This window comes from Dermacentor variabilis, chromosome 6 (genome assembly GCF_050947875.1).
Source record: "Dermacentor variabilis isolate Ectoservices chromosome 6, ASM5094787v1, whole genome shotgun sequence".
Lineage (NCBI taxonomy): Eukaryota > Metazoa > Arthropoda > Arachnida > Ixodida > Ixodidae > Dermacentor > Dermacentor variabilis.
Window position 1 is genome coordinate 101683567 of NC_134573.1, and position 25754 is coordinate 101709320.

The 25754-nt window shown below is 49.0% G+C and overlaps 2 protein-coding genes across 9 annotated transcripts in view; one reads left to right on the plus strand and one right to left on the minus strand.

The window, feature by feature from the left end:
• LOC142584965 (uncharacterized) overlaps nt 1-922 on the minus strand; it is an 84930-nt gene extending 84008 nt beyond the window's left edge. The window contains exon 1 of the mRNA XM_075695350.1: nt 834-922. The gene's annotated coding sequence lies outside the window, so the exon portion shown is untranslated. The remainder of the gene's footprint in view (nt 1-833) is intronic.
• LOC142584962 (NADP-dependent malic enzyme-like) overlaps nt 1-25754 on the plus strand; it is a 185666-nt gene that overhangs the window by 119540 nt on the left and 40372 nt on the right. For 7 of the 8 annotated variants that reach the window (XR_012828990.1, XM_075695340.1, XM_075695341.1 and 4 more), the window contains exons 3-6: nt 20082-20240; nt 21058-21258; nt 22743-22904; nt 24609-24712. Coding sequence is in view for 7 of the 8 variants with exons in the window: in XM_075695340.1 (XP_075551455.1) it covers nt 20082-20240; nt 21058-21258; nt 22743-22904; nt 24609-24712 (626 nt within the window). In the remaining variant the exon portion in view is untranslated. Of the gene's footprint in view, nt 1-866; nt 969-20081; nt 20241-21057; nt 21259-22742; nt 22905-24608; nt 24713-25754 lie in introns of those variants that run through there. The other variant, XM_075695342.1, reaches the window with a different exon arrangement.

Consider the following 25754-nt stretch of genomic DNA (forward strand, 5'->3'; position numbering starts at 1 on the left):
TCTCCGATTTGCATTCTTTGTGTCTGTTTGTTTATCGCTTTTCTTTTTCATTTCTCATTTCCTTTCTCGTCTAGTCCGTCATACAAACGACCGATAATTATCCAATAGCTGGCTGTAGAGGTCTTCTTGAAATGCGAGTGTAACATATTTTAAAACACTGAAATTGCCATTTTCAGTTTCTGCAGTGCCTCGAGTTGTCGATTAATTCGCCCTCACTCTGCGATCGGCTAGATTCCTGGTTAGCACAGATGGTACAGCGACCTCCCCGGAAAGGCGTTGGTCCCGGGTTCTAATCGGGCACCAGGACAACTATTTCTTCAATCACGAGGCTTTCTTTCTGAGAAACTTGTACGTTTTTCCTTTGTAGCTTCGTGCTACAATTCGTGCGGACGCCCATTTTTTCCCTTTCACGTACTTTCCTCCGCCTCGCGGGCTTCCGAACTTATTTGCGTACGTTCTTGGTACGGCTTTCGGTCACGTTAACAGGACGGTTATTCATCGCGCATGTGCAAGTGGAACTGGCGCGTCGACGCGGCGAGTCGATCGCGACGCCGGAAATATGTCAGAAACGCTTTGTGTCTGGCTGGCTGTTTCGAATTGCGCGTGCGACCAACTACGCAAGACGCAGTGCAAATAACATATGTACAGTCCGCCAGTGTGACGATGTCATCCCGAGCGAAGCGTGACTGACAGGGCCTGCCGTGTCGTATGCCACCGAGCACTTGTGAGGCGTCTCGCGTTAGGCAGTTGGAGCCCATCGCGCAGCCAACCCTGACGGGGATAGAACGCTGTTCGCGCACTCCAATTAGACGAAAGGGCCGAAGGTCACTCGCCTCGGGTGCTCGACGACGATTGCTCCTTCTGCGATGATGCGGTGCCTTAAGCTTGTGCGAGCGTCGATCGGCATCGCCGAGGGCTTCAGCTGCGCCGGCACAGCGAGATTCTCCCGGTCCCCATCGAGTGCAGAGGTAGGCCGCACGTCTCTTGGGTGGGGAACCTCGATATGTCGAACCGATGCGGGTCATCGGCGACGTCGAAACGCGGTTAGCGCGTAGCTATAGCTCGGCGCTAACCTTAACGACGGTGAAAGCGGCTTAGCGGATGCCTCGAGGCGCTTTTGCGTACGATGCGTCGTCAACGGGGGCGTCCCTGGCCCGCGCTGAGGATACAGCAACACTGTGCTCGCTGTACGGCGATAAGAACGCGGTGAGCGTCTTCGGTGTTTTTCATCTCTTGGGAATCGACGCGAATCCCAGTTTCGTTTACAGCGAAGCTGTTCCAGGGGAGGGATGTGGCGAAGGCCTGCGCGCGCGATGCCGTGGTCGATATCAAATGTATGCGCGCTACGCAAGGTGTGTCGGAACACCGAATTTGCTTTGAAACGTAATGATAGACGATCATAATATGAAAGTTACCTTGCGAACACTTACTTCCCTGGGGTAAATAGCAACTTGCTTAGTCTGCTTATTGCAGCCCGTAATACGTAATTTTTTTTTGTTTCTCACGCCGTCTTTCACCGGCCCCAGGATGGGACCTTCTACTATACTGAAACAGTGAATGCTGTCGGTGTATGCGCGAAAACTATGACAGGCAACTGTAGATTAATATAGTAAACGTAAAGAGTGGACACTTCCGTAGGCGCCTGCGGCCGACTTTGGCTCTCAGCGCACCTAGCGGAATCGGCGAAACGCATAAGCCTCCAAGACGGTCGCCGCACGCCGCCGAATCTCGGAGGCCATAATTTCAGTTTCGTTTCCTTTATATATATATATTTTTTGGTGATCCATACCGTTGCTTTGATCGGGTGGTTTCATGCAGGCGCTTGTTCCGCTGTTTATATGTTGCGACGACGAGTGCGCAAAGGTGTGTCAATTTATGTTAGCTTTACTTAAATTTATATTTGCTGCTTCAAGCTGTAATTTAGCGCAACAATCATAGCAACTGATGAGGAAGTAGAACGTTATCGCTTGTGATATTGTAGGTCTAGTAACTCACGCCAAAAGGAGTATCGTAAATAAATGTGCCATGTTCCTCAAATATAAGTCAACTTGCTGCACAGCCAAGAACAAGAAAATAGCAGGCACCAATTTGTTGCAGCAAGATTGTAAGAGGCAAATACATGAAAACGCGAAGAAACTGCAAAATGCAAGTAATACGGGTGTCACACGGCGCGCTTTTAATCGCATCGCGATCAAGCCCGACTCGATTTGAATCTCCTGGTCGCGATTGGTTCTTTTGCGCAAGCTGGGCGAGGGAGCCTATCGCAGTCGAGAATTTAGATCCGATCGCGATCGAAAGTGCTCGTGTGACACCGGTATACTGGAGAATAGTCGGAAATTAATGCCGTGATGGCAATAACTTTACACAAGCATGTTGAAATTATCCAGATAACGAAAAAAAAATACAAAGAAAAAAAAACTACACAGACACACCAGCAATTAATTAGCTCAAAATGGGGATTGTTATAGAAGGAACAAATATGACGCTTTTTCTTGTACTTCTTCGAAGGAGGATGAAATAAGGTAGCAAAATTATGTGAAAGGTTGCGTGCCAAAATAAAATGGCTACAAAAATTGGGCTCGCACTAACATCCTCATCTCGAATGTTCAAGTCAGCGCGTCCGTCATTAAACAGCTGCAAGAAAGCGCTTTGTGTTGGGAGTCTTCACCTGCTGTTTTCGAAGCCTTGCAATAGTCTTCTGATACTTGGGAATTTGCCCTTGAATATGCATGATGTCCTTTGGCTGTAGAGTATATTTTGAGGAAATAGTGGAGATTCCTGCAATACGTAAAATGAAAGGCAGAAGGTAAGCAATACTGGAGGCTTCAAAGCTATTGAATGTAGACGCTACTTTCCTTCGTGTAAGCAATACTGGATCCTTCAAACCTTTACATTGGAGATGCTGCATTCATTCGTGTAATGTATATTTTTCTGGTCTAAGGTGAAGGAAGCACTGTTATAAATGCTAATAAAAACAAGAAACTTTCTACGGTAAGGACTCCACGCACAATGAAAACACGAAAACAGGTATCTTCAGTCCAATTCAAAACAGCTAACAGCGCTCGAGCGCATATAGCCAGCTACAGAGGCTGAGAGAGCGCGAATTATTGCCATACTGCAAATGTTGCACGTGTACCGTTTAGAAATATCTACACTTCTTTTGCAAAAGTGGAGTACCATACCTTTTCAGAAGCCGCTACGCGTAACATAAAGCTCTCTGCATCGAATGGCACGTGTTTATAGGCCGCATTTCTTAACGAACCATTTCATTTTATTTTCTAACTTTGTCATTGTTTCGAACGTGCCTCCCAGCTCGGACGCTGCCGCGTCGCTGTTATCGCTAGCATCACCGCTCATTGCTGCGCATAAAAAAAAAAAAAAAAAGAGGGAGAATGCGAAATGAAAGTCAGCGTAGCAAATGGACAGCGGCTGTTTATGGCTTCAAGGCCGCCGTTATTCGTTAATGCGGCTAACAGTGACATAACGAAATACGAAGAGAATAAGTCTTTAGCAACGTGCAAGAGAACTTCCTGTGGCCTTACCATGAAACGGCGACGAAGCAGTAATGCCAGACGCTGGCAGAAGAACCCAACAACGATCCTCGGGCGCATTTTACAGAAAGAGCCCGGCGACGGGGCCTGACTAGGCTTCGCACGTGTTTGGTCGTGAAGCCTGTCAAGCTGCTAGCCGCAGCCGCAGCCACAGCCACATTTTTCTTGATGTGCTCTTCCACCTAGTGGAATCGGCGAAGCCCCATAGCTCGGCCGCGAAACGGCTCGAGTGTCCACTCTTTTCCTTTACTATGTTACTCTATGCAGGCAACGACCAATAAATAGACTGCTAGAACTTCCGACGAATGGTGTGAGGACGCGCTTACGCAGCTTCGCCAGACTTCACTGTCTGAAGTGCATCAGTTGCTCAGATTGGCATAGCCGTGGATTTTCTGTTTTCGAATAAATAAGGCTACAATAATAAAAAAAAAAGAACGTGACGCGACGGGGCAGTTTGGTTTGCTGTGAACAAGAGTGCCATTGATTTACTGCCAAAAGCAGTAATTAGCTACGAAGCGGGCCGATCGTGCTCGATAGTTCGTGACGATTTGTGACGCAATAAAAGACAAAAAAAGAATTGAGGGCCCTCAATCAAATTTCTTATGCATTCCGCAGACACGGAGTTGTCCCCTAGGTATAGCCCGGTAATGCTTACTCTTAACCTAAAGGGCACTAAAGGCTCTTTTGGGCTTTCTGAGAACGTCTGGCTTGTGCGAGAGCCTTTGACTTTGTAGTGCTGTTCGTCCACGTCTCTCTACCACGATCTCTCTCGTTTTCTCCCTTTTTTTCTATTCTCTTTCACCCTCCCCCTGCGCAGGGTAGCCAACCGGACTCTTGACTGGTTACCACCCCTGCCTTCCTTTTATCTTTCTGTCTGTCTCAACGTAAAGCTTCCTTTCTTTGTCCTTTGTGTTTGCGATGAAGTATCGTAACCATGAATCCAACATTCGAACTAGCCCAATAAGCAGTCTTGATTACTGTTAACCACCATTACACCTGCGTAAAATAGCAATTAAGTCGGATGTGCGTATGGTTACACTCTTGGTTTTTCTTCCCTTTCGCTTCATACACATCGCGTGAAATCCTTCTTGGTGAAACTTAGACACGAGAGTCGATAGCGACACAGAGAAGTGCGAACGCAAATGTAAAAAAAAAAAAAAACAATATAAAGAGAATAACGAGGATGGGCTCGATAGGGTATACGCTACAGAGGAGTAGGGGAGCAGTCGGACAAAGGAAAATTGGGACTAGTTGATTTCCGAACAAAACTAGGGCCGGGATAACGTAAAGCTATCCCCAGTCTGTTTTTGCTATAAATCCGCCGTTAGCCCATCCTAAAAGTCCAAAAAGGGCCTCGGGCTCAGCCCAAACGGGCAGATTCGGGGGTAGGGGTGGGCGGGGAGGTGGAGGGGCTAAGGCTGCGCAACAGACGCACTGGTTAACGGTTCTCTTCTCTGCGGAATAGCGCGATGAAACGACAAACGCTGCCTGCGTGTCCTAATTTTAACAATTGCGGGCCTTGAAGTGCATTATGCTTTCAATAAAGCCAATATAGCTTTCTAGAAGCGTTCAGATATTCGCCTACATTGACAATCATCGTCCAAGGTATTTTCATTGTTCTTTCTTTCCTTATTTTTGCGCTTCATTGTCCTCAATTAGCTATGAACCAACTTACTCAAATCAGATATATATATATATATATATATATATATATATATATATATATATATATATATGGAAGGCAGGGATGTTAACCAGTCACGAGTCTGGTTGGCTACCCTACGCTGGGGGAAGGGAGAAGGGGAAGAGAGAGAAGGGAGAAATCATGTTCCCACAATAGTCACAGAGCCACTGTGGTACGTACGAATAAGTAAACTAGCCATTAGTGATCTCATGCGACGTTACAATATGTATGCACACTACGTTACAATACGTACGATGCCATGTTTACCATGTACATATGCAATGTTAATGTCATGCGTGTGATGTCATTGCCTGTTGTAGCAATACGCACGCTTCACGTGAGCGACTGTAATGTGATAGCCTGCGATTTGCGGAGGCAGCCGACCAAAGAGAAGCAGCTCTTGCCAACGGAGACCCTGTTAAGCCGACTCCTGTTTCTCCGCTTAGATTAGCGCTACAGTTACGCTTACTGTAGCAACAAAGTAATCATAGCGATAAGCCGTCTAGAAAAAAGGCATAAGAATTAGTCTTTACAAAAGTCATGCTTGAAAAGAGCTGCCCGAAAGAATTGCTCTTCTTTCTTCCGGGCAGGAATAACTGAGACGACTTAGAATGAGTACAACGTGTTCATCTCTCTCCCTTGTATTAGAATATGATTGGAAACGTGAAACGCATAAGTTTCAATACACTTTTCGAATTGCGTTACGGTGGTGATTGACGCTATGGTGCCAGAAATGGCGGGTACTAAAACATGGCTGTTACAAAGCCACTGGGACAGCTGAACGACAAAAGAAAACAACGTTTTTCTTCCCCAGATTTACTCATAATATTTCATCTTATAACCAGAAATCTCGGACAATAATTTTGGGAACGAAAGAAAAATGTGTGCGGATTACGTGCACTGTGCAAGGAAATCCGTCGGCACTCATTTTCTTTGGTGTAGGTGCTGCGTTAATGCCAAAGGTGTTCATGTTACATTAATGTAGACACTACGTTACATTACGCTTAGATCCCAACGTTACCGTATGCAGATGCTATGGTAATTTCATGCATGCGATATTCCCTGTTCACACGATGCACCCGCGCGACCATAATGCGACAGTCTTATCGGGATCCGCCCACCCACTCCTTCGATCGCGCTGCCTCCGAAATCGGCCCACTTTAAACAAACATTGAAACATTTGCGAGGACGCATATGGTGCACTAGTATCCGGGCACTAGGTCACCACATTTGATTACACTGCCTCCGGGATCGGTACAGTTTACTCTGCGGGAGACGGACGCCAATACCCGGGAAATGCACAAGGAACGCTTCGATTTGAAATTAGAAGGAGAAACTTATGGAAACGAAAAATTCGGGACTCGAGTACCGGCCGACAGAAATGTGTGCGGAAGAATGCCGGAAGCACCGCGTTTTTTCGGGCCCAGCTTCCGTGCGAGACTCCGCGCAGCCTCACCTCACGCGCGGCTGACTCGCACCCCATTCGCTCGTTAATTGGTCACCTCGCGCACTACGCACACGCGCGCAAACACACCGACTCACTGGCCCACTCCACTGTCCAGTGAAAGCGTACATAGGAAGTGTTAAGGACAAAATAAGCACCGCGATCTGTCGTTTTTTTTGTTGTTGTTGTTCTGGCGCCGACTATTTACCTTCGCGTCTTTTGTCGTACGCTAAAGCAACAAAGTGTGGCAACAAAGCCAAACAGCCATATCTGTGCGTACAACGAATTACGCTCGTAAGCGGTGCGATCAGAAAAGCTTGGCGATCCGCGCGTGACAGCATCTGAGCATGCGGGCAGCGTGGCTAAGAAAGAACAAAAAAGCAATGGAAGTGTATCTTAAGGGCAGCAACGCTGAAATAACAACATACGGTAAGCTGCACAGCAGAAACCGTGTCTAGCGCTGGAAGAACCGCCGCCTGATCGGACCGACCGGCGCGAAACAGGGACACGAATTCGCGCCTGTATGCAGCATGTGGTATATGGGACCCCGGCGGTATTTACCGCCCTCCAGAGCGTGGTCATCTGCGAAGGCAGCGCGGTTTGATACGAAAACGGCCACGCTTTCTTACCTTCGCCAAGTACCGGCAAGGAGGGGGTGACGGGTGGAAGGGGGCGTGAGAGGATTGCGGGCGCGCAGGCAAGACGCTGCGGGATTGCGCGGCAGTGGAGAGAAACGGGAGCAGCGCCTTTGTGCATCGCTGGCCTGAGCACATGTTTCGTCGGCGCATGTTGGCGGTACTTGTTGCTCGGACGGTGCCCGGCTGCAGCGGGAGAGGGGTAGGGGGAGGGGTGGCCTAGGTGTGTGTGTGTGTTTGTATACGTGGTTCTGTCCGAAGCGCGGTCGCAGTCACGCACTGATACCCCGCGCACGGCAGCGCGGTGTTTCGCGGGCTGCGATGCACTATGTAGGAGGAAGATCGCGGAACCACGCATCGAGATTGTGCGCTTTGCTTGAAACCGCGCTGACGCTGCTGCTGCTGGAAGGAAGGAAGGCTGTCGCACCACGCTGTCGCGTTAGACGAGCTTTGCTTTATACCGTGCACACGACATGCTCGTAAACGCGCTCTCCACGGGGCTAACAACGTTGCAGGCGAGTTTTCGTTTGCGTTTCACTCGACGATGACCGTGCGCGCGCAGTGTCAGGTGCCTTCTAAAGAAAAGTGCTTTACTGAGCGTGCAGGAGTGGTAGAGACCTTTAGTCCGGAGTTTTTCTAGCGTGATTCCTCAGCAGAACTTCGACTGGTGTACTTGGCGCAGTTCATAACAGGTACCAGCAGTATAATGCTGGTACATGGCAAACCAGGAAATAGCATGTGGTGCCTTCTAAAATAAAGCGCCTTCGAGGTCTCCAGATTCGAATCCCGCTTTCTCCTCTTTTATTTTTATTTTTTCGGTACATCCTTGTTAACTCGCGCTATGGCCTTGTCAGGCAATGCATGTCTTCTGCCACGCAACCTGAGACATTTTCTTGATGAAGTACGGATTGCCTACTCGCGACCTGACACCAACTCGATGATCAAAGCACTCATGCAGAGTGCTTTATACAAAGACATACAGAGCCGATGCTGACAACGTCCACAGGCGGTAAATTCCGTTTGCCCCCGAAGGTTACACGGAGCAAAACGTCATTGCTAGAGGTGTGCGAATAGTGGTATTTGAGACCGAATATAATACGAATGGAAAAGTGCCAGAAGCGAATCGAATCCAATGCCGAATAATTTTCGAATAATGAACAGGTGTTATCACAATGAATATAAAATGGTGTTCACATCATACCATATTTCTTAAATTTAGCAAAGTTTCTATAATTACATAGCAGGTTTGGAAGCGTTGTTTATTAAAAACAGAAATGGAGCATTAGGAGTTTGTTTCGATGCACATGGCTGTTCAGAGGGTGCGAATGATCGTTGTATAGTCTGAAAAGTATGGCTATACCTAAGCGACGTAGCCTGCTCCACTTCGCAAGTTCGTATGTTTTGTGTCTCTGCTATATGCCCGCGGGCATAGTAGAGACTTGTGCTCTATTTTTACGTTTCATCAGGCGCCCTTGAGGTTTCGGAAAATGGTTCTGATATTCGAAAAATATTCGCGTTTACGATTAGTGACTATTCGATTCAAAGAAAGAGTCGAATAAGACACTATTAGATTCGTTATTCGGAAGTTTTGAATATTCGCACACCCCTATAGTCATTACTACGCAGGACTCGGCTGGGCGTCGCTTTCACCTGTCGCTACGCACACGTCACCGACCAGTCGAACAGCCCCGATTGCGAACACTGTCAGACGCCTGAAACGCTGGGACGCTTGTTGCGCGATTGCCCAGCATGTATGCCGGAGCGAGGAACGTTGGATAATTCCCTAGCCAGCGTTGGCAGGCAACCACTGTCGGAGGACGCTATTCACGGTTCATGGCCTGACACTACAACTTAAATGCGGACAACTAAAGTGATGTTGAAGTTTCTGCGTGACAGGAAGCTAGACAAGCGGCTCGAGTAGGACCACCGTCTAATGTCCCTAAACACTCACTACTTCTATCATCATCATCATCATCATCATCATCATCATCATCATCATCATCATCATCATCATCATCATCATCATCATCATCCATCCATCCATCCATCCATCCATCCATCCATCCATCCATCCATCCATCCATCCATCCATCCATCCATCCATCCATCCATCCGAGTACTTTCACTCCCCTTCCCTGACCCCCAGTGTAGAGTAGCGGACTACAGCGCACTAGGGCAGGTCGAACTCTCTGTCTTTACTATATCAATAAAATCTCTCTCTCCCTCTTACTAACTAAATTGTCTTGAATAAAGAGGAAGAAAGAGAGAAAGCATGCAAGTGAGCTGTTAGCTCTGGATGATGATGATGAAAAACTTTATCCCTCTTTAGAGGGAAGGGGGCAATGGAATAGAGGGTGAGGGGAGGAACTACTTGAAGTAGGCCTCCTTTATCCTCTCGGCCCACTCCAGAATGGCCTCCTGAAGATCGGGCCTGGAGCTGCGCAAGGCAGCCTCCCACTGCTTTGCTTGAGGAAAGGGGGAAGGGGGTGCTTTGGGCACCCCCACATAATGTGCTTTAAGTCTGCTTTGGGAGAGACAGAATATACAAGAGGGAGAAAGGTAAATGGCGGGATGAATGCGGTGGAGGTTTCTTTTGAGTAGCACTGACCACGAATATGGACGCTTGTTTCGATGTGAACCTGGTGCCCTACTTGGACACACTGGCACGCGTTACTAAAACGCCACTCGCGTACTGCGAACGTGTGAGGCGCGTTTATCGGTCCTTCCCGCATGTGCACAAAGCGCAGTGATTGGCTGCGACTTTGCGCAGGTGGTCGCTTCTTGCAGTGCTGGCTTGACGCGGCGCGGACGGACAAGTATTTTTCACGTGTTTCGTGACACCGTCATTCTTCTTTAAATGCGTTCGTCAACGACAGAAGAGACATCTAGAAATCTGTGTCCGTTGTTCATTCTTTTAATTCAATCGGTTTAGTATCTCATGCACTCTGCTCCTCCCATGGCATAGTTATACAGTCCCTGCCCGGGAAAGGCTGTTGCAGGAGCGTTGAAGTGCGATGGAGACGTTGCGGCTACGTGGTATATTGTTAACCTGGTAACATCTATGAAACTGCACACTTGATTGCCCATTTTGTAGGTAACCAACGCTGTTTGCTTTAATAATAGAATCCGCCTGAGTAAGCTTGCAGGTTTGAGTATCTATAGTCGGACCTAACGTTGACGTCAGTCGGAGTAAAATTTACAAGACTAAACCACAGATAACAGTGGCGCCAGTTGTCTCTTATAGAATGTGTAACATGACGGCTGGAGCTGACTGTTACATCGCGCCTAGAAACTTTAATAACATCGACGCTACCTTTAGACCTAGAGAAATATAGTCACGGCGTCCAAGCTCGCGCGCCTGTTAACGTAAAGGGGTGACGGCTACTGTTAAAATATGAGAACGTCAAGCTTTACGTACGAAAGCTATCGTACTTAATATGTCACGAATATTGTTTTCGAAGAAAGAGAGAAACAGAGACGAAGTAGTAACTTTCACCACGCACATGAATTTGGCACGAGCGAAGATAACCCAAGGTGAGCTCTTCTGTTACCTACGTACAGGCCCAATAATCTATCCAATGATATACATAGGCTCGTCGGCCTATATAGGTACACTCACAAGCTTCGTATCATACGCGAATTGTGGCTCCTAATCCGCAGAAACAACAAAACGTTAGAGCTCCAAAGGTGGTCGGTCTGCTACAACCAGTCTTACGGCCCTCTTTTCTCTGTTTTCCAACCATCTCGCCGCTGCGGGACCTGCTCGCCCGCAACCCCGTGTCCGACGTTGCAACCTTGCCGTGTAGCGTGTCGCGGTCGCCGTCTCAACACGGCGTGGCGGCAACACTCCAATTCCTCCGGCGTCGTCGTCTTCTTCCGCCTGCTTCGATGTAGCACAGCGCCGGACAGGCCGCGTCCCCGCATCAGGGCCGTCGTCGTCGTCGTCATCATCATTCCGGTGTCGTTGTACGCAGGCACGCACGGTCAGCGTGTGGCCGCGTCAGCGGTGATGAAAGACGGCGTGTGGGCCAGCTTGGCTGCTCGCCCGTTGCGCAAGCGCTGGCGCGCGTCTTCGCGCGCACGCGCGCGCGGAAGCGCCGCGGAGATGGAGCTCGCGAGGGGACGCCGCGACGCGGAACCGCTGCTACTGCCGCCGCCGCCTCCGCGGTTGGCGACGAGCTGAGCAGCAGCATCGCGTGCTTCGGGGCCGTTTCGGCGTCCGCATTGTGTGGGTGCGCGCGCGGCGGAGGCATCGTTGCGTGCTCGCGAGATGTTTCGGTGCCCCCACCCCCCCTACGGCGTTGCACTGTTACGTCGAGGCGTAGCCGATGCGAGCTTACACTGCGGGTCGAGCGCGGCACGCTTGATGAGCGCACGGCCTGTCCAGCTGGTCGGCTCGCGGCGCTGTAGCGTCAGAAACTGCGACGTGGGCCCACGTACTTGAGCCACCGAGGCCGATCCCTACAGGGATCGGCCTCGGTGGCTCAACACTTGGATCTGATCATTTGCGTGTTGACAGCCTGGATGACTGTAGCACGCCAGTTGTATACTGTACTTGCGCGATGGACGAACTTGATGTGAGACGCTATAGTGCATGGCTGCTATACGTAGCGATTCTTTCTTCGACGATTCCGTTCGATCTTTATACTCGGGACCGGTCGATTTTAGTGATCGCGAATGCATGGTGTCACTGAGGCCAATTTTCTTGTGCAGTTTTGTGGATTTCGCGCTATTCTTTGGGAGAGAGAGAGAAACAGCTTTGTTGGGCCATACTGAAATGGAGCGCGCTAAGCGCCTGATGGGGCGGCTCCCTCTTCACAAGCTCCATATGCTTCCGGGGGCGCCTGGCCGCCGTGGATCAGTCGGAGCTGGCCTTGCAGGATGGGGCTGCATAGTATGATCTCCCATCGCTCGTAGATTGTGGGGATAGTATAGGACATCGTGTCCAGAAAGCGCAGTTTTGTGGCCTGCAATGACAGTTCGCTGCCAACTGCACGTTGCTGTGTACAGTCTTCACAGTTGAAACAGGAGGCCATGGCCTTTTCGCTGGCATTCTGTAGTCTTATTTTTCGTACTATCACATTGACACTCAACGCCTTACCCAAACGTGCATAAGGTGAATCTAGCATTGCTACGAGGGCTTAGCTCGAGATTTGTGTTACTCTCGGGCAAGCCGTGTACTTCAGTGTTACCTCTTGGTACACGATACGGCACATTTTAGATGACCGGTCACAAGTTACAGTCCAGCAGTAGTAGCAGCTATTACCCTACGTACGACGAAAACGGATGCTAAAATGCTTCGTGAAGAAAATATAAATACAGCAGAAATATCTCCCGCACATGCCCTTCTCCCCCCTCTTCATTTTGTACTTGGGTGCATGCACGCCCTTTATTTCGTATACGAACAGCACTGCCTGAGCAGGAGGGAGGGAAGGAAAATCAGACCATACGGACGTACGGTTTGCCACCCTGCTCGAGGGGAAGGCTGTTAAGGACCATCAAATCGGCGACTTTGCGAAAGGAGAAATATTCAAAGGCGTATTCGTTTCTCATTGTAATGGGCTGCGTACCTTCGTAGGGACGGTGGTGGGTTTCAGGAGTCTGTCGAACATCAGTCATCTCTGCATTTGTCTCCTCTACAGCGACCAGCGGTTTCCATATTCCGCGCCACGTTGGTTCACGTTGGACTCGAGAACACTCTCGGTGACAAATCATAGCAATATTTGACAGGAAGATGGAAGTTTGAAGCGATCGGCAAGGTGAAGCCTGGAGCGAATGTTTCGACAACCGGAATCGCCTTCGTCAAGGCAACAGATGACGAAGAAATGTCATCCTGACGAAGAGTTGTCTCCAGCCTTTAACATCCCTCGTTCAGCCGTGGTTGATTTTCGCGTAAAGGCACGTGGGACATAGTCTCACACACGTCAAAAGCTCAGAATACAGCCCTGTTGGCTACGACTCCAAACCAGCTTCTCAGCATCCTTTGGAGTTCCGGTGTATGTTAATAACAATTGAATATAATTTAATTGAAAGCAATGCATATAACTCTCAGTGACCTCAGTCACCCTTCGTAATCTTGGTGTGCAGCATCGAATGCTCACACCGTCAGCGTTCGCACTGTCTGTACATGAGTGAGATATGAGTAACTATGATATGAGTAGATATGAGCACATGAGTAAGACACGCTATAATATACAGGTTGTTTCCTCTTTCTTTCTTTTTTGTTTGCTGCACCAAATTATTAAAGATTGCCTGCGGCAGATAGCACCATTTTAACCCTTAATATAAATTACTTGATCAGGCGGCCATTACTTCTACGAGAAATCAGAATGCTTAATTGAAGAATTGACATACTGGTGCTAATTAACTTTTTAATGAATTACCTTGCGACACACATTTCAATCTAGGAATTGTAGTTAGCGAGTATGTAAGGGATATCGACTTTAAACGAATTCTCGGGACTGCAGCAGTTATGAGATACTAATTTTCAAAGTGTCGGATAAAATGCATTGGCGTTCCAGTTACTTTCGTGCATCAATGTACAAAACAGCGTTTTCCTAAACATGTAACTGAAACAATGCATTTTTACCACAAGTTTTTACAGCAAACCGGTGCCATATTCAGAATTCCAAGCCGATATGACTTGCATGCTCTCTGTATAGTGAAATATATGCCGTGAAGTAATTAATTAAAAATGTTAATTAACGCAGTTGTATTAATTATTTAACTAAGCATTTTGATTTCTCGTGCAAGTAAAACCCGCCTCACTGAGAAACATAAAACAAGGCTTAGAATTGTGCTATCTACCACGGGCAATGTTTAAAATTTGGTACAGCTAAAAAAAAAATAATCCTGTATGCATGTATTAAAGACGCCCCCCATACTCAATGCTCCCCTTGGCGCCTGCAAGGCACTTTGAAATAAATAAATAAATAAATAAATAAATAAATAAATAAATAAATAAACATGTTCGCAACGCTTTGTGCCCTCCCGTTGGTTTTGACAGCTTTTGAAGTGTGGTCTATGGGGAACACACGACTGCGTATTAACGGGTGCAGCGCAAGTCTCAATCGTAGTGGTGCGGCGAAACGAGCTCACGCGCTCCCCAGCTCGTTCGGATGTGTCACTCGTACGTTCACGCCACCAAGTAGGGCGCAGCCAGCGCACGCGTGAGACGCGAACAACCTTCTCACACGTAACTGCCGAAAGGCGGCTGATAAGGAAAAGAGGGAGGGGCGTGCAAGAGGTTTCGAGTAATGAAGGGAAGTGAAAGTGTTAGGTAGCGAAAGACGAAAGAAAACGACGCATGTCGAGGAACCACGTGCGGAGGCGCGCGTGAAGTAAGCCTCTATCAGAGTGGCGCGGCGGAGATGTCGTGCAACCTACCTAGACGAAGAGGGGGTGACCCGCGTCAGCCCTAGTTTCTTTCTTCCGTACGTTACGCAGCTGTGCCCTCGGACAAAAAAACACTCGCGTCTCCGCAGACGTCGTCGTGCGGAAATGCTTCGGGAATCTCTCTGCTTTCTGCTGACTCGTGCGCACGAAGCCAGCGTTCTTTCCGACTGCTCGCCGTGTGCCGACGACGGTCGGGGTGAATGCGCGCGCGGCCGCGATAACCGCGCGCGCGTGCTTGGGGCTTCCGACTCTCATACTGGATCGGCCAACGGGACGCACGTGAGCGAGCTGAGCGGGGATTCTTGTTTCTCTTTTATTTCGTACGAGCACGGCTCCCACCTCGTAGAGGGCTTTCTTGTAGTACGCCCCTCCGAATCTGGGTTACGAAGCACGCGCAGTTGACGCTTTGACAAAAAAAAAAAAAAAAGAAAAACGAAAGGAAAGACTCCGTGTATGTTCAACAGCTCATTCGTTTCTTTTGTCGGCGGAAGCTTTAGGTTACTGGTTCGATATGGTGCGCTGCGAGAATCGTGGTGCTTTCGCAAACTAGGCAATTTGCTGGCGGCCGCGGCGCCAGCAAATTGAATCGACTCGAAGGCGAGTCGATTCAGCGCCGCCGCATAGGTCTTTTTTCTTTGCTGGTCTGGATATCACGCACGACACGGACGCTGTGGAAGTTTGCGCGCGTCAGTCACTCTGCAGATCGACCTTGTAGACCCGTTGACTGATTTCGACGCACTGAAGCCTCGTTACGGTCGACGCCGCAACGGTGGCCTTCGTGTTATACTTTCTGCTGCACTACACTCACGTGCACGGAACTCGCAGCTAATTCCTGAATACTGTCTTTTATTTTAGTGGTTTTAGCCGCACCGTAGCTAAGCGAAGGACGTGGGAAGCGACACAAAAGCACAATCGCCTACACAGCGCGTTTATTCGGCAGCTGAAAATAGCTTGCACGTTCCCGTAAGTTATCCTCTAATAGAAATCCAGTACGGCATAGGCAATCAACGCCGAAGCAAGCGAACAGACATGGCCACACAACGCTGTTCAGCAAGCGACCAGCGTCGCTCTCCGTAGCCGAACGTGCGGCTTCGTGTTCAGAAAGCCCGTGATTGCCGAACGTGACGTACGCACGGTGTTGCTGGTGCGTAACGTCGTCGCAAAGCGAATGAACCTATACGTTCCAGTTTGTGTCAATTGGCAAACCCCGCCACCGCACATCCGTCGGCGCTCATCGTGATGGGAGTGCGGCTAACATCCTCGAGGACCGCGTTGTCGTCGGCGTTGCCGTGGGTGCCAGGAAACCTGCTGTGCATGTATATATGTGCGGGCAGGTTTTTGACGTGTAAGGGACGAAGAGGGGATGATCATGACGATGAGGCCCGAAGGGCACAATAACAGGAGGAAATGTACTTTCCCCGCTGTCGCTATTTATAAGCGTCGAAAGACATTGCCGTTTGGTTGTTGTTTACTCGTTCAATTTGCGAGGTGGAAAGGCAAAGTGCATTGAGGTTCCGTTTGCATGCGCAGGAGACAACGCGCCGTCTTACCGGATTGGTATCACTGCCTCTGTGTGTAGATTAGATGTGGCAGTGATTGTCGTGTCAGTTGTAACCGCCGTTTCGGACTGTTCACCAGTAGCCTTCGCCCTACATGTCGATTAATTTTGCCCGTCGCGATTTTTTGACATGAACTGGTATCTCGGAAAACACCTGGTTTTAGAGGCCATGGCCCATTTATCTCTTCTTTGAGTCGTCGCACGTGTCACACTTCGGACATGTGCTATATACGTATCGCGCGCACAAAGCGTTGAAGTGATTGCAGGCGTAATGGACGTACGTGAAATTTAATGTTAGTTTAGCGAGCCACGGCCAGAAGCGGTCGGGTTTGATGACAGCTAAAGGACAACAACTTCAGTGAGCCTCCATTGATATTTCGGTCGGAAGGTTCTTCTATATACAATCTTGTGCTGAATTGCACGGTTGGGTCAGAGTTCCTTGCAAGGGCAATCATTCCAAAGTGGCGTGCCTGTCACTCAACCTGCCATAATTCCCCTCCCACTGCAGCTGCCTTCTGCAACCATACAAAAATGTAAGCTGAACGTAGTACTATATAATCAGGCCATTGGAGCGGCACTCAGTTCTTAATGAAAAGCGAAAAAAAAAAAAAGAACTAAGGCACGCGCACACCCAGTGAAAGTCCGCTAGTAATGTAAGCAATGCCTGACTGAACATTCGACTGAAATAGAAAAGCAAGCTGCTGGCCTGTGAAATCAATTCAGATTTAAATGCATTTTTTATCGTTTATGCTGGTCACAAACAGCTTAGTGTCAAATCGCAATTATTCGAGGAGCTGCAGTGTGAAACAGAGCTCGATGCTGCTATCCTTGACTGAAGTTTAAGTGTGACGGGCCCTTGGGTTTTTGGAGAGTAAATGAGACCAGTAACACCGAAAACTGATCGAGCCAGTTCGACCTGAATTCGTCGTGTAAAAACGGCGCAAGGGCTAGGAAAGAGACTGAATGTGCACGTGCGATCGCTGCCGTTGTGTTGGCGTCTTATTATTTTTGTGCGCTGTTTTCAAACTACGACCAAGGTCGCCGGTTATTCACGCGCGAGACGAATGATTTGTTAGAGCGGAATAAATATCAACCGCCAAAGGTAAGCTGAACACGCGGCTCATATATAGGGTCCAGAGGGGTCACTTCGTCAACTGCACTTGAGCCGTCAACAGCTCTTCAGAAGCGAGCTTTAGCCGACGTTGCAACGCGTGTGACGCATGTGACGCTTGTGACGCATGTGACGCATGTGAATCCGACGAGGTTTGTCCGTGCCAGCTTACCCTACATCATTCTTACACCGTGCCCTGCATCGAAGCGTGTCTGGTGCACCTTGCGAACAACACGCACACCTCTAAATATCGCACTAGTTTCGTCCTCTTTGACTCCGCATTCGAAACTGCGACTTTTCTTTTTCTTATTCGTGTATACAGATGCAGTCCACGGTTAAAGGGAACACAAGCGGGCAGAGTATGTGTGAATTTTTCTCACAATCGGCCTGCTTTGCAGCATACGACTTGCCGTTGGCGGAGCCGACATATTTTTAAACACGCGTGCTATGCATTGACACCGGTTCACTTGCAGCTGTAGAGTGCCAGAACTGCGAGCGGCACATCAGAGCGTTCACTCTATCAGTCATGGGCCGCATTGTATACGTTGTTACAATCATCCTCTATGCGAAAATGACGTGCAAGAGAGCCCGAGCGGTTGCAACAGTGAATACTTTTGTTTTCCTTTTATATTATTCGTTAAATATCTTCTCCGAGTTGCACATACGCCTCATGGAGCAGCACCTTTTTCTGTAAACACAAATGACCGTGCAAAAAATTAGTTGACCCACTGTGGCGGCTCCGTGCATGGCTATGCTGTTGCTCTGCCGAGCATCATAAATGTCGTGGGTGCGATTGCGACCGTAGTGGCCGCATTTAAGTGGAGACCAAATGCAAGAACGCTCGTGTGTATAGTTAGGCGCACTTTAAGAAACAGCAGGCGGTCGAAATTAACCCGAAGCCCTCCACTATGCGTCTTCTATCGTTGCCGCAACGTTGCTTCGAGATGTTAAACACCGCGGACCAATCAGTCAAAGAAGTCGCAGTTTCGCCCGAAAAACGTAGCGTCGGTAGCGATAGCAAATTAGTAGAGAGCTATATACGAAGTAAGGATATTAGTTTTATCGGCCGTATAAACTTGTAAACGTTCGCTTACTAACTAAGCTAACAAGCATGGTGTCACGCGCGCACAAGCAAACATGAACACATCTTTCTCGATGACCGCGCACACTCGCTGTCAAAGCGCTGGAGGGAGAAAGCGCGGCAGCAGCAGCGTGCGAATTAACCTTCGTGCTGCCTCTCTTTCTCCGGCAGCACGAAGGTTAAGCGGCGAGAACAGAGCGCATACGAAGCTATATAGCCCTCGGTGCACCTAGACTGTACTCATCGTAGATCGGTTTCAAAATAGGAAAAGGACGGCTAGGAAGGAAGGAAGGAGGAAGGAAGGAAGGAAGGCCGGAGTATAACACTCCCTTGCCCCTTCCCTCCCCTCCCCCTGGTCAACGCCTCCTAGATAGCACAAAGCCTGTGCGCTTTGATTCAGGACACCATGCTACCTTGCCCGACTGCCATAGAATCTAATGGGGATGCTCGGTGATTTTGACGTCACCACTTTCGTCACGCAGGGCTTGACAGTGGAAATTTCGGTTCAAGTAGCATGATGTCATCAAGCACAGTGCCTAGGCCTGCTATCTAGGAGGCGTTGCCCCGATGCCTCGCGCGCGATGAAGGCGCGCTTCCTCCTCGCCTTCCTTCATTGCACGCGCGAGACTGAGCCACCATCGTCGGCCTACCCTCGCAATCTTTCACTCGTACAAACAGCATGCGGCGCGCGGCGTTGATTTCATCGCCCCTGGACTTTATACGGAACATCATGGCGATGCCGGCGATGACGGCATAAATGCGTCTGGAGCGTCCATATAATTGCTGTCGCAATAAAATACATTTAGTACTTAAATGCCAACTGCAAAGAAATGTCGATTTGGCTAAATTGACTTTAAATTAGTAGTACGGGGCACTGAAGCAATCTTGGCAAAGCCGCTTGGCTATTGATTGTATAATTTTTCTTACTAGCAGCCCCTAGAACAGCTCCTGTGCACATGGTGGTTAGCAGCTACGACGTATGTCCCACCACGTCTAATCTTAGATGGCATGCCGAGATGACGCGCGTTCTAGGATATCCATCACTTCCGGCGAGCAGTAATGCACCGTTCTTTCTTTCTTTTTCTTTTCAGTTTCGACATCAAAATCGACTATTTTTGCGAGCTTTTCGTGACTCTTCCGCTCGTATTTCAAACGTAAACTTTTTCACGGAGGTTATTTTTTCATATCTAGACTATGTTAAGCCAATTTTTTTACACGGTCCAAAATTTTGTTGCAGTCGACCTTTATTTATTTATTTCGTGCTGCCAACCTGATGATCTGGCCCTAGGCAGGAGTGGGTAATACAAAAAATATGTAATGGGTAGTACAAAGGTACACTTTATAATTCCTTCGCTCTATATTTATGATTCCCTTAAGGACAGTTCGCTATCGCCTTTGTGTTATTCTTTAATTTCTCCGTGTGGTGTATCCTCTGCTGATGTTTATTGGCTGTGGAAAGGGTTTCGCTTAAATCACGTGCACTCTGTATAATAACTGAACAAAACACTAATGCCGCAACTTCTTCTCGCTATCAAGTTTGCTACGACATTTATTCTCGACGCGCGGTACACACGATCCGGTTTGTATAACGAGTGCGTCCCTCTTCTCTTTGCCCACCCCAGAACCTGGCGTTCAGCGCCCGCGACCGGGACAACATGGCCCTGCGCGGCCTGATCCCGCCGGCTGTGCGCTCCGTGGAGACCGAGCTGCAGGCGGTCATGGACAACATCAAGCTCTACGAGTCCGGGCTCGCCAAGTACCTGTACCTGCGGGAGCTGCACGTGAGCGCGCGCGTATTCACACACGTGCATACTCGCGGCCGTTACCACTTTCCTCGTTGTTTCCAGATTTAAGAATTGGAAAAAAAAAAAGATACGGCTAGGCCCTCCACTGGATTCCCTCTTTTATTCCAGCTCCACCAGCGTGTCGATGTTCCTAGATCATGCAATTGGTGCATATGTGCATTCCCAAAGAATGTCATAAATGAATTTTCTTATTAAACTTTCTTTTTCTTTAGCTAGGCTCCTGCATTTGCCTACTCTCTTCAGAAGAGTCATACAGAAAGCTTGCGGCTGCAGATCTTGGAATGCATCATGTAATCGCACAAAAACAAGGGACATAGAAGGAACGCACAAGACAGGCGCGGATCCGCGCCTGTCTTGTGTGTTCTTTCTTTGTCCCTTGTTTTTGTGCGGTTACATGATGCATTCCAATATCGACCACCAACTATAGCCCGCCTATCCCTGTTAAATAGGCTGCAGATCCTCTGGAGACTTCGGGTCCTTCGATTTTTAACGATGCTGATCGTGGCTAAACCAATTTAATGTCACTTCGAGCGAGTGTACCGCCGGGTGCTATATATAGTGGCGCTCGGAGGCTGCCAGTCCTGATAGCATAGCGACACTCGACGAAATGTTAGGCAAATGTAGTACATGCAGTTAATGTCACAACCGCGGCGTGTACATGCGGTCATTAAGCAAGCGTCCGTGTTTCGTTCTTTGCATGGACCGGCCGCTTGCCGGTCGTCCGATCGAGATGTGTGTAACGCACGTTGACCACTGGAAACGGCGCGCCAACTGTGTGTACACTCGCGCGCAGGACTACAACGAGAAGCTGTTCTTCCGCGCGCTGAAGGAGTACACCGAGGAGCTGATGCCGCTGGTGTACACGCCCGTGGTGGGCGAGGCGTGCCTCAAGTACAGCCTCATCTTCCGCCGTCCCAAGGGGCTCTTCCTGACGGCGCAGGACGCCGGCAAGCTGTACGATGTGCTCGGCAACTGGCCCGAGAAGCAGGTCGACGTGAGTATATACCACGCGGCGTCTCGCGCGGCGACACACTGCCAGACGAGCCGAAGGCGGCATCTGCGTACTGGACCACAATTCGTATACCGCTGGTGTGTGTGTTTGTAGCACGGCAAACACTGCATCGCGTTCGGCAAAGAAAGAAGTGAAAAAATAAGTAAAGTCGCGTCTTCGGGTCAGCTCGCTGCAACTTTTCGTGCTCCTCAAGCTCTACCACGTTGGCCGCAGTTAAACGCGCATCTCCCGCCTGGCCACGGCGCGCGTGTCCTGCGATATGTCGAAATATATTTTGAGCTAAGCGTATACAACTAGCAGGCACGCGCGGTAGAGACCCGTGCGGATGCCCGACCGAAACGAATAGCAAACCGAGCGAAGGGCATCCTGACGTGGTGGCTTAGTGGCTGTGACCTTGAGCTGCTAAGCACGAGGCCGCATTCCGATAAAAACGCAATTCGAAAAAAAAAAGAACGTCTGCCGTTTAATGTCTGCGCCTTAAATGATCCCGGGTGATGGAAAAAAAAAATCAGCAGTTCCGCCGCCACTATTGCGTGCCTCATAATCAGGTCATCGTTTTTGCACATAGAACCTCAGAAATTTATTTTTTGTCTCTTTTCTAACGATAAGCGGTAGGCTGTACTTTCGGTGCGTAGCCAAAAATAGAGAATAAAACACAGCGCGTCCACTACGGAGATATTGACTTGTACGCTTGCCGGAGGCGCAATATTTAATGCCACTTTGAGCGAGCGCCACCGGCGCCGCTGTTTGTGTCACTTGGAGGTTGTCGATCGAGATGGGCTATAGCACTATAGTTGCAGAGTGCACTGGGCGGCCCATTTGAGTTCGGCGAACACAGTCCATTTTGTATAGTTGTATGTGGATTTGCTTAATCATCGTGCTTGTGGCTTCAAACGTCTTTGTGGCCTCACTTACTACGCTTTGCATTTTCTAAATGACCTGCTAACTACACTTTTCTAAATGCATAAATGCAATGCATTTGGGTGCTCCTGCACAATCATCGCGATTCGTTGCATTCATAACGTAACGTTTTGTTTAATATGACCAATTCGCAAAGTCACGAAGTTGCTTGAAGCCAGAAGGAAGAAGTCGCAGGGCAATACATGGTGCTATATATGTCGTTTGTATACGCTGGATTAGACAGCTACTAGCAGCTCCCGTAGACACTAGCGGGCAAATTTCCGCAGTCATTTTTTGTTTTTGTACAGGAAGCTCTACGGCGCAAGACGGTGTTCGCGTCTCTTTTTCCGAGCTGCACCGTCCGTTAACTGCGCTTTCGCTCCTTCGCAGGCCATCGTGGTGTATACGCTGGATTAGACAGCTATTAGCAGCCCCCGTAGACACTAGCGGGCAAATTTCCACATACTCATTTTTTTTTGTACAGGATGCTCTACTGCGCAAGGCGGTGTTCGCATCTTTTTTTCCGAGCTGCACCGTCCGTTAAATGCGCTGCCGCTCCTTCGCAGGCCATCGTGGTGACGGACGGCGAACGCATCCTGGGTCTGGGCGACCTGGGCGCCAACGGCATGGGCATCCCCGTAGGCAAGCTCGCCCTGTACACGGCGTTGGCCGGCATACCGCCCGAGCGGACGCTGCCCGTCATGCTGGACCTCGGCACCAACAACGAGGTGGGTGCGCCAGCGCAACTTACTGGCTGGAGGTCCCACCTTCGTTGAGTCTTTGGGATCTGTGACGCGATTTGATCAGATAAGAAATCGCAAATGTTGGCAACTGTAGCGTCGCCGGCTTCTCCGCGAGCAGTAGACTGCCCAGTGAGCAAAGTATGATAATACGAGCTGACATAAAAAAAATAAACCTGCCGGCAACGATGCACATTTTTTAAACATGCTTGAACAGTCAATTTAGAAAACAAAAATACAGCGCGTTCTGCGTTTCCTACACAAATCAATCTATAACCCACAGACAACACTTCGACATAACAATAAGAAACAAGGACATACAAAGTGTTAATACATAGAGGGAAGGTCACTTTCAGTAAAGAAGGTCAATAAAGCTCCACAGAACTGGTCACTGTGATGGTGCGTTATCCCGTGGCCCAAGCAACCTTCCTATGCTGAAAGGACGGCTCTCAAAGGTCATCAGCACTTCCTTGCTGCTCAGACTTGGGACAGCTTGTCCTGTTCTACGCTCTCCCACGAATGGCCACCACGTGCAACAAGACATGGCTGAACGACGTATATGAGAAAAAAAGAAAAGCCACCTGCACACATCACTTCCAATCTGATACGATGCAGGGGAATAGGGGCTACAGACGATCCACGGCAGCGCTAGCAGAGATCGGAAACTATAGATAGGGGCCGTCTGCTTTATCCACTGTGGAACCGCTTCCTCTGTATACAATGAGCATGAATAGCGCGTTCGCTTGCGCGCGATGCCCGCCGCGGTACCCGAGTGACTACGGCGTGGCGCTACTGAACTGTGTATGCGCGATGTATGTATATTGTATCGTGTAAAACGCAATGCTCGCGTATCGGGCGTCGGGTACGCGTTTTTAAATAACCTCTGGTGGTCAAAATGAATCCGGTCCCCCTCACTACGGTAAGCTTCATAACCGGAGCGTGGTTTCCGGCATGTAAAGCCCACGGAATCTAATTACGCGTGCGCGCGTGTGTGTGTGTGTGTAAATAAAACTAATATGGGCCTTTATTGAGAAAACAACAAATAAAATAAAATACGAAAAGAAGCGCGCACAATTGTTCGGAAGAACAGATACCAGGCTGTCCCGTTGAAAAGCAAATCCTAAAGAGCAAAGTTGTTTTTGTTTTTTTTTCGAGGGGGGGGGGGGTGGGTGCATGGAAGTCGCCGCCAAAATGTAGGCACGCCCGCCTCCCATGGACAAGGAACCGCGCACACCACATCTGCAGGCAGCAAAAGCGAGGTGCTACCCGCCGTGGCTGTCAGATGTGAGTGCCGGCTCGGTGGCATTGGAAGAATGTGCTGAGTTTAGCGTCTTGTCTTAGCGTGACATGTATTTTTAACTCACGAGGCTGCGCCCTCGGGGGGAAATGCGCCCCAGTAGCTATGCAGCTATCGCGGCCAATATAATCCTCAACACAGCAGCGGCTACCGCTACGCCTGCTTCTACGCAGTACTCGTGATAAATATTAATAATAAATAAATAAATAAAGCAGATATAAAGTTTGCAGCTGTATGCGCTTCCCAGCAACTCATAAATAAACGATAAGTAAATCAACGAAAAAATGGCACTTCCAAACATCCCGGAGCCCCGGGTGAAGTACAGTCGCGCGTACCTATAACAGCACCGTAGTCATTCGTTTTGTGCCTGACATCGCCGTGTGGCTGTTCCGCAGATTCTGCTGGCCGACCCGTACTACATCGGTTTGCGCCAGAAGAGGATCCGTGGCGCCCAGTACGACGACTTCGTGGAGGAGTTCATGCAGGCGGCCGTGAAGAGGTGAGTGGGCGCTCGCACGCCTTTCCATATGTATACCCCGTTTCTGAAGACCGGGACCCGTATTACCGCCCCCCTCCCCACCCCCCTAAAAAAAAAAAAGGACTCTTACGCTAGGATTGCTCCCAAGAACAAATTGCAGCCAGTCGTGATGCTGGACGTATTAGCGAAGGCGGCTGACCAATGGGAAAGGCCACTTACGAATGCAAGGTTTTCCGAATACGCATCTCCAGCTGTTTTAAACCAATAGCCACAAATGTCATTACACATCACATATCTTTAAGTTCGCATACGTTTGCGGTAATATTCTGTGATGATGATGATGATGATGATGATGATGATGATGATGATGATGATGATTACGGAGTTAGATGGCACAATGGCTACGATGGCCATAGGGCGCCAAGACAATGGCGATCGGTTGGTTCAAGGTAACAATTGTAAATGAAGAACAAAGTACCGGTGTATTAAAGCGGGACAAGAACGCTGGTGTATTGTGTGACGTCAAAAATAAGAGTACGATAAATCACGAGAATGCTGCGTCTACATTAAATGGGAACGTGACAAAAGAGCGCTGATCGGCCCCTGCCTGGGCAAGGGTAGGTACGTAGGCCCAGTGCCGGCAAGGTTCCGTCATCACTGCATAACGTGAATTCTTTTTAGGCACCAAAACAAGACGTTGGTCTTTTTTTTTGTCCCTCTTCTTTTTGTGCTTGTTTCTTTGTGCGAGGCACACACTGCCTGTTAACACATACTAATGGCGCGAGCGTGCTCCACAGCGGCTCTACGTATTTATGTGCTAAAAGGAGCGGAACGCACTGTGCGTTGCCTGCCCGCTGAAAATGAACTTTGCTTGCTGCGCGTATTACGGAAGGGAGTCCGGTCCTTAGTCTACTTACCACCGTACGCGGAAGTTCATTAGTGTAAAAAATTTAAGGACATTACATTTAAGCGCGATTATGTGGAAATCGCGCGAAAAGTCATTTTTGAGCTCCTAAATTCAAACTGAACTTGCAGACTGAACTTGCAGGAGTACGCAGAGGTG